The sequence below is a fragment of the Eumetopias jubatus genome, unplaced genomic scaffold, assembly GCF_037043125.1.
Source record: "Eumetopias jubatus isolate StellerSeaLion01/CBP00866 unplaced genomic scaffold, mEumJub1_p1.0 scaffold_4, whole genome shotgun sequence".
Lineage (NCBI taxonomy): Eukaryota > Metazoa > Chordata > Mammalia > Carnivora > Otariidae > Eumetopias > Eumetopias jubatus.
The window spans coordinates 98067427-98080476 of NW_028274810.1; the positions used below are offsets into that span (position 1 = coordinate 98067427).

The 13050-nt window shown below is 43.6% G+C and overlaps 1 protein-coding gene across 3 annotated transcripts in view; it reads right to left on the reverse strand.

Annotated features, from left to right (window-relative positions):
- VPS13D (vacuolar protein sorting 13 homolog D) overlaps positions 1-13050 on the reverse strand; it is a 243374-nt gene that overhangs the window by 220246 nt on the left and 10078 nt on the right. For all 3 annotated transcript variants that reach the window (XR_015768017.1, XM_028108376.2, XM_028108375.2), the window contains exons 4-12: positions 10310-10500; positions 10132-10212; positions 6670-6786; positions 4057-4161; positions 2062-2232; positions 1526-1626; positions 657-825; positions 409-510; positions 46-247 (exon numbers count right to left, since the gene is read on the reverse strand). Coding sequence is in view for 2 of the 3 variants with exons in the window: in XM_028108376.2 (XP_027964177.2) it covers positions 46-247; positions 409-510; positions 657-825; positions 1526-1626; positions 2062-2232; positions 4057-4161; positions 6670-6786; positions 10132-10212; positions 10310-10500 (1239 nt within the window). In the remaining variant the exon portion in view is untranslated. The remainder of the gene's footprint in view (positions 1-45; positions 248-408; positions 511-656; positions 826-1525; positions 1627-2061; positions 2233-4056; positions 4162-6669; positions 6787-10131; positions 10213-10309; positions 10501-13050) is intronic.

Here is a 13050-nt window from a genome sequence, read left to right on the forward strand (position 1 = left end):
CACGACAGCCAAGGGCAGGAAAGCGAAGGCCCTCGCCCACCTTACCTAGGATCTCCTCGGGAGTCCACTGTTCGTGCTGCTCTGCTGACAGCCCCTCGACTGGTCTCCCCTCAGGGCTCTGCTGCCCATACCAGCCACCCCAGCCAGGAAACCAGGACTGAAGGTACTGGAGCATCCCACTGCCTCCACTGGCCTCTGGATCCCCAGGAGAGTCTCCTGGAGAATCCAACTGAGGCTCTCGTAGGCTCTGCGTCAACCAGAAATGAACAAATATGAGTCTCCAGAGACAGAAACAAGCTGTAATGTGCCACTGATTCTTCTCTGTCCCCCCGAGAAGCACAGCACATCAAAATGAGCCACTCTGAGCGTGGTGAGTCTGAGCACATCTTCTCACAGAGGATTTCTTACCTCCGCCAGTTCTTCTTGTTTGTGAAATCGTTCATGAACCAGTTCACGCAAAATCTTCAATTCCTCAAAGCTCTGTTCCTCCTCAATCCGACGCATCTCCTCCTGTTTGGGTTAAAACAAAACAGGTCTTAGAGCTCCAGAGAAACTGGACACCTTCACAAACCCCTACAAGTACTGGGAGGGAACCGATCTGCCTCCCCACGTACCCACTGGAAGCCAAGAAACGATGAAGATAACAGTCCCCTCACCCTGTCGTCTGCATGAAGCAAGCGTCCTTTCAGCTTGCTGAAGTATTTGTCAGTGTAAGACACAGCATCGCGGGCCCGGTGTAACAAGAAGTCCCAAGTACAACGCTTCCTCTCCTCTCTGATCTCATTCAGGTTAGCATTCAGAGCAAAATACCACCATTCTCGGCAGCTGAGATGTTTCATAACAATGTTAATTACTTCTTACACAAAGAACTTCAATAATAGATTCTCAACTTAGGCATCATTAATAATATATTACTCGATTGGTGTGAATTACCCATAATATCAGTCCTGTCCACTGACAGATAATCAACTGGTGACTACAAGGTAAAGACTATCTTAAGATAACTGGCAAGGATTTGGATACTAAAGATTTTAAATGGCATACTTCAGAAAAGCCATGGAAATACACAGATCTTTAAAATTTTTAATATATTGGATCAGTCAAGTCTATCACTGCAACAGGAAAAGATTCCTTTTTGCTACAGAAGTTATAAGGTGTACTACATAAGTGCTGCCCAAACAGCATGGGACCACAGACATAGGAAAGCAGGTTCAGAGAGCACTACAAAGTACTTCCTACACAGTCAGATCCCACCGGAGCAACAGTGGTCGACTTGCTAAGTGAGACCGAGAGGACCTTAACTCCACTGCGCTCCAGCTGAGAGTAAATCCACACCAACGAAATATACAGTAAGAACGTCAATGCAAGTCAACCACAGAAATGACATTTTAAAGGCCAGAAAAATCAACTGTATTTTAGCTCCAGCCACGTGCCAGGGACAGTGAGGCCCATTTCTGATCCACGGCCAAGGACAGTCACACTCTACAATGCATCTCAGAGGCACAGGTCACTTGCAAGCCCTTACTTCTCAGACACGGCCACTTTGGGCTTCCATCTTCGGAACTTCACCTGCCTCTCCTTTCGTTCCAGCTCCTTGAGGAATTCCATGATTTGCCGGTACTGCAGCTTTTCAGCAGAGGTTAAGAGAGAAAAACTGGGTTAATGCTGACATGTTTCTTTTACTCAGTTAACACCCATCTCTACCGAGGACAGTTCGTGTTGGTCAAGCCACTGAATGGAAATCCAATGCGCACTGGAGACCACGTTTCAGCACCACGTGGCACTTCTCTCTGACCACGGACGGTGAAGTATTCATATTTACTGTATGTCCTGGCCTCTGCTCAGCGCTTCAAAACCAAATCAAAACTAACCAGACAGCAACACAGTCCAACCGTATAACACACAGTGGGTGCTACACCCACCACAGTGTTGGTCTCACGGGCACTTTCTTTCCCGCTGGGGTGCTGTGAAGAGTATCGAGACCCTTCTATCACCGTGCTTCCTTCACCCAGTTACTGGTCCCACAGAGGGAGTATAAGCCACTGGGTAGAAAAAGAGTACCTGAGAGAGTTTCAAGGGGATGGTCTCCAGATGAATATCGCACTCGATCCGGGGAGTGTGCCGAGACCTCAGAGGCTCTTTGGAGCAGTTTCTCTTCAAAAGAGCGGATGCGCACACAGGCTCCAGGATGTAGTGATGATCGCGGCTCTCCATGCTCTTGTCCATGGCCTCCTGAGTGTCATAAGAACGTCTGTCATTATGGCAAATGTTTTCAGGATCAAGTCACATGCTGGTATGTTACCTAATTTACCACCTATTACCTCAGAATCCCAAACAGAACAAAATTTCTAGCATTTTTAAAAATTTTATCTATATCTCTTATTAGGTAAAACATTCACATGGTTCAAAACTGAAAGGCAAAAACAGGTGAAATACCTCCTTCCGACTCCCATCGTCCAGCCAGCCAATTATTCTCCCCAGAGGCAACCAGTAATACCAGTTTCTTCTGGAGAGTGCCAGAGGCTTTCTGCATATGTTCGGACAGATCCATGATCTTCTGGTTTTTTTAACCAGTCTCACATAAGTGGTACATACGCTCTTACCTCAGTTCTTTAAACTTAATACTAAATCTTAGAGACTAGGGGCACCTGGGTGGCTCAGTCGTTAAGCGTCTGCCTTCGGCTCAGGTCGTGATCCCAGGGTCCTGGGATTGAGACCCGCATCAGGCTCCCTGCTCAGCAAGGAGCCTGCTTCTCCCTCTCCCACTCCCCCTGCTTGTGTTCCCTCTCTCGCTTTGTCTCTCTCTGTCAAATAAATAAATAAAGTCTTTAAATAAATTAATTAATTAATCTTAGAGGCTATTCCATATTCATCATAAAGATCTTTGTTCTCATTTTTTATAACTGCATACAGTTCTTCTGTATGATGTACGGTATTTATTTAATTGAATTGGCAAAACAAAACCTGTACAACAGCATGCAAGCCAAAGAAAATCTTAGGTGAGGGTGAAAAGTCCTTTTTCTGCATTCTACTTAAACCACCTACAATTTCTTTACCAAGAGATTAAACTCAGAATTTTTTATTCTTCACAAACAGTAATACTTTATGCCCCATGATTTTAATGCCTTTCTAAGTATTTCCTAAAGGAATACCACCAAAGGTGAAGTTTCAATATACACAGAATAAGAAAGCTCTTCTTTAAGAGTCAGAGCTGGTGCTTTATTCATTTAAAATCTGGACAGCAATTTTGCGATGGCTTAAAGAATACGTAACTATAATATGTTAGGTGTATACCATGGAATACTATGCAGGAGTCAAAAGCAATGAACCAGGAATATAAACAGCAACATCCATCAATCTTAAAAACACATACTGGAGTGGTTGGGGGTGGGAGGGATGGGGTGGCTGGGTGATAGATATTGGGGAGGGTATGTGCTACGGTGAGCGCTGTGAATTGTGCAAGACTGTTGAATCACAGATCTGTACTTCTGAAACAAATAACGCAACATATTTTAAGAAAAAAGAAAAAGAAGAAGATAACAGGAGAGGAAGAAAAGGGGAGTATGTCAGAGGGGGAGACGAACCATGAGAGATGATGGACTCTGAAAAACAAACTGAGGGTTCTAGAGGGGAGGGGGGTAGGGGGATGGGTTAGCCTGGTGATGGGTATTGAGGAGGGCACGTTCTGCATGGAGCACTGGGTGTTATGAACAAACAATGAATCATGGAACACTGCACCAAAAACTAATGATGTAATATATGGTGATTAACATAACAATAAAAAAATTTAAAAAAAAACACAGTTTTAAGTGAAAAAAAGAAAACAAACCTAGAATGCAATACAAACATGAAACATACACAAAACACTATATATTGTTCAGAATTACATGCATATCAAGTACCTCAAGCAAACCCACTTGAGAATGGATGCCCTTGGAGGAAGACGGGCATGGGAATGGCAACCAGAGCCACAGAGAACAGAAACCTACGTGGCGGTGGCCCCAAACTCTTTACTATTGTACTGTGTTACCATAAAGCCTTCTGCCAGAATCATACCTGTAACTCCACCTGGGGCAAATCCCCCAACAAAGTGCAATCGACATCCCAATAGACGCTAAACTCTGCCACATCTAGTTGCTTTTTCCGCATTAATTTCTGTACCTGAGGTAAAACAGGGAAGAAAAAAAACATGCTCTCTGTACTCACAAACTTATTCATTCATTCAACAAACCATTTCTGAGGAGGCACGCATCAGCACTTTGCAAGGTGCTGGGGATACAAAAGCGAATCAAAACAGTTTTGTTCTTACAGTGTTCAAAATCCAGCTAACTGGGGATACAAACATGCAACAATTTTAACTAAGTGGAGGGAAGCAGAAGAAGAATACCTATGATGCTATGAGCAAACAAAAGAGAAAATGTCACCGCATGGATGAGCATCAAAAGATGTATACGGTTCCGGCCCAGGGCAGGGTAGGAGGGAAGGATGGGGACACACGTCGAAGTGTTGGGCCCACCATACAGAAGGCCTGGTGTCTCCAGAGGACGGTGACTACATCTGTGTCATGGGAGCACTGTACTCATGGTGTGAGGGCAGGACTGGTACACACATTTGGAGTGGGGAGTTAAGTGCTGACAAAAGCAGCTTGGAATGCTACTAGGTATCCTGGGTTAAGCAGTTTCCCTCCCCCCAAAAATCCATGTCCTCCTAGAACTTGTGAAGGGGACGTTATTGGAAATAGGGTCCTTACAGATGTAATCAAATTAAAACGAGGTCATACTGGATGAGGGTGGGCCCTAATCTAATGACTGGGGTCCTTCTAAGAAGAGAAGGCAGACACACAGGGGAGAAGACCATGGGAAGATGGAGGCAGAGATGGAAGGGATGCATCCACAAGCCAAGGAACTCAAAGGCAAACACCAGAAGCAAGGAGGCACGGATTCTCCCTCAGAGCCTCTGGAAAAACCGGCCCTGCAAACCCCTTGATTCTGGACTTCAGGCCTCCAAAACTAAAGAGGATAAATTTCTGTTGTCTTAAACCATTTCACTTGTGGTGATTTGTTGTTAAGGCAGCCCTAGGAAACGAATATGCTAGGAAAGGAAGTTTATGCTGCACCAAGGAGTTTGGACTTCATACTTTAAGAGCCCTGGCCCCACGCTGAGGGTTGTGCTATAGGCATGCCACCAGGGTCAGGGATGTGTTTGAGAAACAGGACTCTGGCAACAGTGCAGAGTGGAGCTTCCCTCCTTGGTGTGCTAGAGAAAAAGAGTCATGAGTGTTATCAGGAAATAGGCAAGTTTATAGGGTCAAGTTACATTTAGAAATATCTGGCTCACCACCTCCAACCCCCAGCAGCCGCATGCATTTGCCCCAGCATCCTGTCCAAATGATATCTTTTTTCCTACGTGTGCCGTGATGTGGAAAAGGCTAGGAAGCACTGGGTTACAAAGAATCAAGGGCCTGGGATGGAAGCAAGAAGTCATGAAACAGGATGTTTTATAAGCCCAGGCCAAAACTTACAGGACCCTGAAGCAAGGCAGTCACAGTGAAGATGACAGGAAGAGACACATTTGAGACATTTTGCAAGGAAAACTGGCAGGATGCTGTGAGCAGATGGATACTGAAGTTAAAGAATAAGAAGCAAAAGGTTGAGCACAGGCTTGGGGAGCTCAGCACACTGTCTAAGAACACATGCTCCGTAGCAAGGGGGGCAAACTTTCTGCCAAAGGCCAGAGAGTACTCATATGTACTCACAGTCTTCGTGGACCGTACAGTTTCCGTTGTAATGACGCAACTCTGCCCACTAGAGCACATAAGCAGCCTTGAATAATATGTAAATGATGGGTGTGGCTGTGATCCAGTCATTCTTTACGGACAAAAACAGGGAGTGGGGGGGCTTTGCTCTACGGTCCACAGTTTGCCAACCCCCACTCTGCAGCTGGTCCATGTGGGTTCGAGACCTGGCTCTGCCACTCCATCTCTGCACCTTAGTGTGCTTAGCTGAATGTAATATGAGGCTAACAGTGGTGGTGAAAAGTACTGAGAATTCAATGAGGTAAGTCATGTAAAGCACTAAGAATAGCGCCTGGCATATAAAAGGGCTCAAAAGATGTCAGTTTTGTTTGTTTTAACATTCAGTAACATGTTAGAGAATAAAGGGGAAAAGTTGGTTTCAGGGCCAGTGGAACATAATGGGATAATTTCGCTTATAAGAAGCCTAAACCACCAGAGGTGTCCCATAGGCAGTTAAAGACCACAAACAAGAAGGTCAGAAGAGAGGTTCAAGACATAGAGACATCAACAAACATTCCCAGGGCATGGCTGATTCTATGAAACAGAACGAGCTTCCCCCAGGAGTACACATAGCATGAGAAGAAAAGCAAAGCTGAAACCCGTTCTGTGACTCAGTTTCTTCGTGCATAAAAAGAAAGCGATAACACCAACATTTAACATATGAGTGAAATAACGAAAGGTCAGAGAAAATTGGCCATTTCCCGACTTTGGCAAATTAATCTGTTGACACAGACAAGAAACATACATTCCCACTAAAGAACATGGTGAAAAAGAATGCGGCCTCCTGTATGGAACATGAAATGACCAAAGGCAGAGCCCCAAATTCCCGAGAACCAGTGCTTTCTTCCTAGGTTACAGGCACAGTTCATACTCACAGGCTCATTCACAGCATTCTGCACGGACACATTCTTAATACAGATGCCAAATGCAAAAGGATGGGATGGATTGGTAATACCATCTTCGAAGCGCAAATGGACATCTTGAATTTTTAACTGCAAAGAAGAGAACAAAAGAAAAAGCATTTAGACATGCGCTATAGGTAGAATACTATAGGCAGACGTCAAACTGCCCTTGAGCATTTAAATAAGTCAGAGCAGGCAGTTTATACAAATGCTTACAGCACACACATGTCCAATGCTACGAGAATTATAACCACAATCCTGAGAGCTATCATCACAAATGACATGAATGACATTTTTTGTGATTGGCGCTACCTCCAGAAAAGAGCTACAATACTTTCATTAAACCATTTCACAAGGCCCCTTTAAAAAACACTAAAAGAAATACTGCTGGATCTAGATAACTGGCCTGCCCTCTCTTACGATATCTTAATCTTGCCTCTGTGTCCCCACACCTAGACACAGGAACACCAGCAGGACACCTACACTCTGTACTTATTTATTTCCCCTGGCCCCTAGAGGTGGGCTACAGAAATGGCACTCTGCTTCAGTGAATTAAAAATTGTAACAGAAAGTGAAAAGACAACCCAAAGAATGGGAGGAAATATTTGCAAATCATGCATCTGATAAGAGACTAGAATCCAAAATATATAAGGAGCTCTTGCGGCACCCGGGTGGCTCAGTCGGTTAAGCATCTGCCTTTGGCTCAGGTCATGATCCCAGGGTCGTGGGACTGAGGCGCCACATCGGGCTTCCTGCTCAGTTGGGAGCCTGCTTCTCCCTCTCCCTCTGTCCCTCCCCGCTGCTTGTGCTCTCTCAAATAAATAAATAAATAAAATCTTTAAAAACAACAACAACAAAATCTATAAGGAGTTCTTTCAACTCAACAATAAAAAACAAATAAATCAATTTTTTAAATGGAAAAGGGATCTGGATAGACATTTCTCCAAAAAAGACATGCAAGTGACCATAAAGCATATAGAAAGATGTTCAACATTAGCCATTAAGAAAATGCAAATCAAAACCACAGCAAGGTAGCATCTCTTACCCACTAGTGTGGTTATTATCACAAGACAAACAATAATAACAAGTGTCGATGAGTATGTGGAGAAATGGAAATGTTCCTACATCACTGATGAAACTGTAAAACAGGGCGGCCTCTTTGAAAAATAGTTTGCCAGTTCCTCAAAAAATTAAACACATAGTTACCATATGACTCCAACAATTCCACTCCCAAGTATATACTCAGGAGAACTGAAAACATATATTCACACAAAACCATATACATGAATGTTTACACCAGCATTATTCGTAACAGGCAAAAAGTGGAAACAACCCAAATGTACATCAACTGATAAGCAGATAAACAAAATGTAGTATATCCCAAAAACCACAAAACCTCTCGGTATGAATACTCCATTCAAACTCCTGCACTGAGAGATGTGACCACATTTAACACGGCTTCTAGAAGCTTAAGCCTGCGTCCCTGGGACATTCCAGCCTCATTCTGAGTTCCTGTGTGGAAAAGCTCAGGGCTGTTTTTTCCAGCCAAAGCCTGACAATAGGTCCCTGACCTCCCTTTCTTAGAGCATTTACCAAAAAGGGCTTACAACTGTGAATCCTTTCTCTGTCCCTATGAGATGTGTATGTATCTTCTATAATCAAGGACTTGAAAGCCATTCCTTTGAAATGTAATCATCAGGAAGGACAGGGTCTGTCTCTCAGTCTGTCTCTGTGGGAGCAAAGAAGCCCAGCTAGCAGATATAGCTGGCCTTATCACATGGACACTGACCCTTTGTCATTTTTCACCTGAGCTCTCCCCAACGGGATCCCCTGCCTCACTCTCCCTTGGAAAGGACCTGTCACTTCTGTGTAATTTGGAACAGAGCTCTGCTCTTTCCACTTCTGTCAGCAGTTACTGAATAAAATCTGTTTTCACCGCTTTCACTAACATTCAACTTTGTTTATCTTTGACAATCCGTATCTTCGACCGAATACATTATTCAGCCATAAAAAGGAATCAAGTACTGGTACACACCACAACATGGATGAAGCTTGAAAGCATTATGCTAAGTGCAAGAAGCCAGACACAAGGGGCCTCATGGTGTACGATCACATAGATATGAAATGTCCAAAATAGGCAGTTTCCGTAAAGGAAGATTAGTGGTTGCATGGGGCTAGAGGGAGAGGAGAAATGGGGGTGGCTACTAAGTGGGTATGGAGTTTCTTTTGGGGGTAATGAAAGTGGTCTGGAATTAGGGAGTGGTAACCTAGGCACTCTGCAAACACACTAAAAAAACACTAGAGGGCGCCTGGGTGGCTCAGTTGGTTAAGCGACTGCCTTCGGCTCAGGTCAGGATCCTGGAGTCCCGGGATCGAGTCCCACATCGGGCTCTCTGCTCAGCAGGGAGTCTGCTTCTCCCTCTGACCCTCCTTCCTCTCGTGCTCTCTGTCTCTCATTCTCTCTCTCTCAAATAAATAAATAAAATCTTTAAAAATAAATAAATAAATAAAAAAACACTAGAGTGTACCCATTAAAAGTGTAAACTTTATGGGATGTGAACTAAATCTCAATAAAGCTATTAGTAAAAATAATAATGATGAATTATTTAAAACCAATGACAGCTAAAAAAAGAAATATATACAGTTGCCTGAAACAGAATTCAAAGCACTCACCTCAAATGCACCAATCTCTTTGTCAACGTTATGACAGTTATAAAACCAACAACCTCAGACTGCATTTTGGGGGGAAGTAGTATACCTTGAAACCATTTAGCCTGTGTCACCTTGGCACTGCAAGAAAACCCCAGAGGTACTAAGTACAGGCTCACTCTTATGGCACTCATAAAAATTAGTGTGGACCCTGATCTAGTTTTTGAGGATGAAACAAAATTGTAATTAAAGCAGAAAACGTGGCCAACAGCCCTGACACTGTAACTCCTCAGACCGCCACCAGATCCATCAGTGAGATATTAAAACACCTCCGTGGGCTGTTCACAATTCACTATGTAATCAACTAGAAACCATGTATTCAACCTCTCTCGTGTTAACAGATGAAGAAACCGAGACAGAGAGGTGAAGTGAAATGCCCTGAAATGATCAGTCATGAAGGTTTAGGTGACCCAGCTTCTTAGGAGATACAGCCTTTTAGCAAGTAAGAGTCCAACGTTCAAAAACAAAGCGAAATATGAGTGAAAGAAAACTCCTACTCACACAAGCTGAAGCAGGAAAAACCTGTGTCTGCCCAGAGCTGGAGACTTGCTTTTCAGGTTTTCCTTTGGTACTGCCTAGAAGAGGGCATACCTGAGCAGTCAGCCAAGGCTCTGTACACCCCGTTTCAGTTGAACCCACAAGAAACAAGGTACTAAGAAGCGCAACACAGTTAAGCCTGAGAAGTCCCTGTCATGTTCGTACTTTATAAAAGTCAGGAGGACTTACTTCAATATTCTCCACAATTCTTGTAACTACAGAGGCGGTAACTGAGTACCAGTAGGATTCCCCCTTCTGCTGGCGTTCATTCTACAAAGGGAAGAGCCAGAATTAGCCAAATCCAGTGCTCTGCTCATTTCATCTGTCTCACCGCAGCTGGTCTGGTGGCCGAGGGGGTGTGCCTTGCCTTCCATCTGTCCTCCAGGGCTTGAAGCAGAGCCTTCTTACGCTCCCTCTCCAAGAGCTTCTCCTTCTCATCATTGAAATCCTCTAGCTTTTCAGGGGCTCCGATTAAGTGAAGGCTGGAGATGGAGATCACCCAAGGGTCCACGTGGGGGCGATAAAAGGGAATCTGAAGAGTTACCTTCCCAATCAGGCCTGGGGAAAGCAAAAGTCTTGTCAAGTGCTGATACACATTTTTACTTCAATTTTTCTGCATTCTTTCAGTTTTGTGTAAGAAGCATGAGAACTTTTGCCATTTAGTTTTTAATCTAAGAAAACAGGCAGCAGGTTCTCATACATGGGAAACAGAAAGTTAGTAGGCTGAGATCAGTAAGAACGAGGCACAATAAAGTAAAAGATGGCAAAAGCCCAGGGTGGAGGCGCCTGGCGGCTCAGTGTTAGGTTAAGCGTCTCTTTGACTCAGGTCATGATGCCGGGGTCCTGGGATCGAGCCCCATGTCAGGCCTCCTGCCCCGCTTGTGCTCTCTGTCATTATCTCTGTGGCTATCTCTCTTTCTCTCTCAAATAAAATCTTTAAAAAAGAAAAAGCCCAGTGTGACTTTGCCCTATCAAATGCAACAGCCCTCCTCTGCGAAGTGCCTCTTCCCCAACTGAACTACATCTTAAACTTCCTTGGGGTGTCTTTCTCCCCACAGCACCTGCACAAGCCCATGAGCACAAAATTCATTTCTTGTTCATTATTCATGGGCTGGTTGAGAAGCACTTCTTGGGAGTTACCGGACTTACTTACAGCATGTCCGGTCTTGAACATACCAGCTGAAACATGGGCCATAGTACTACTGTGGCACTCTATCAAGGAAGAATCCTGATTCTTCATGAGAACCCGGACTGACGAGAAACCTGCTAGAACCGTGATACTGATTTCCCAAGTCCTACCATTTCTAGCCGAGGCTCCCAGGACACAGGTCTTCTTTAAATTCAATTAATAAGAGGCAAGTCACCACTAAAGAATAATGCATAAGAATATCTAAACTGTCCTAAAAGATCTCTCAAAGATCCACATGGCCCAACTAATATGTTCCCTCTGAAAGAAAAACATGTTATCAATCGCTACCCTCTAAGATCTAGAATTCAAGTGGAATTGATCTGTTGAAGAGAATATTAACACCAAGGGATTGACTGTGTAATCCAGTAAAAATTAAGAAATGTGGCAACAAATATGGGCGCCTGGGATCCCAGAGTCCTGGGATCAAGTCCTGCATCGGGCTCCCTGCTCAGCGGGAAGCCTTCTTCTCCCTCTCCCACTCCCCCTGCTTGTGTTCCCTCCCTTGCTGTGTCTCTCTCTGTCAAATAAATAAATAAAATCTTAAAAAAAAAAAAAAAAGAAATGTGGCAACAAATAATCAATGTTTTAATTTGAATTTTATCTAGAAAAATTAAAGTAAGATTTTCTATTTAATAGTTTATATTATAACTGAAACCGAATAAAAATTTTCACCACAAAGAGTTTAATAACAATTGGTGTGCAGTTGCAATTCTAACCTAAATTATTGGGGGAAGAGGCATGTTTGATAAATTAGGTGACAGCAAAATATAACCTCTGTTACATTTCATTTAATTTTTGCAGAACAAGTACAAATAGGGTCATTTTTCCAAAAATATTAGGAAACTTCATCAGTGTTCCCAAGAGCCTCTCCTAATCCTTTGATACTCAAATAATCATCTTTGGAAGTACCCTCAGTATCATCATTCCTGAGTTTCTTTCAGATTCTAATTTGTCAGTGTCTTTGCCTGGTATCCTGGCAGTTCACCCACCACTTGAACTGACTTCAAGAAAGCCTAAATCTTTTGCAAGATTTCTATCTTACTCCACCTAGCAACTGATTTGCATGGTACTTGCATTGTACTGTAATATAAGTACCCAAAAATAATGGAAAGACTGACATCAACAGGTATTATTGAATGATGTCGGGGTGTCTGAATAGGGACTAATTTTATACACGGTCATTTAACAAGGAATTGTAAGACTTTATTTTTAAGTAATCTTCACCCCCAACATGGCGCTCGAACTCACCACCCCGAGATCAAGAGTAGCAGGCTCCCCTGACCAAGCCAGCCGAGCACCCCAACAAAGAATATTTTTATTCCAGGACAGTTCTTGTTTCCTCACCAAATCTAGTAACTGCAGAACTCCTATCATAACTGCAAACCTCTACTGAGTGTGCTAGGCATTGTTGAGTAATTTTAATGCATTAACTCATGTATTCCTCTCCACAACCCTCTGATATAGGTACAATGATTATCACCTCCTCTTAAAGACTGAGAAGCACACACAGAGCAGTGAGGGAACTACCCCAAGGCCACACCACCTTGGGGTGTGATGGCAGATATAGAATATATGCCCAAGCACACTGTTCCAGAGCCCACCTTTCATTCAATAAACTGTCTCTCAGTAATAGTTTTGTGTAAGAAGGTTCCCAAAAATAAGACCGCCCCGCCCCGTATCTAGAACAGAAGTTCTCACACTTCAGGAAACGTTAAGAATCACCTGTGGCACTTATGAAACATACAGGTTCAATGACACTCCCTTGGTTCTGATTCACTGGGTCTGGGAAACACCTGACCTCCCCACTGTTACCCCAAGGTCATCCTGACAGAAAAGGCCACACTCAAGGACTGATCTAAACTCCCTATTTCCTATCCTGCCTCTTCCTGCTCAAACAGAGCCAAATCCAAGGGCTCTGG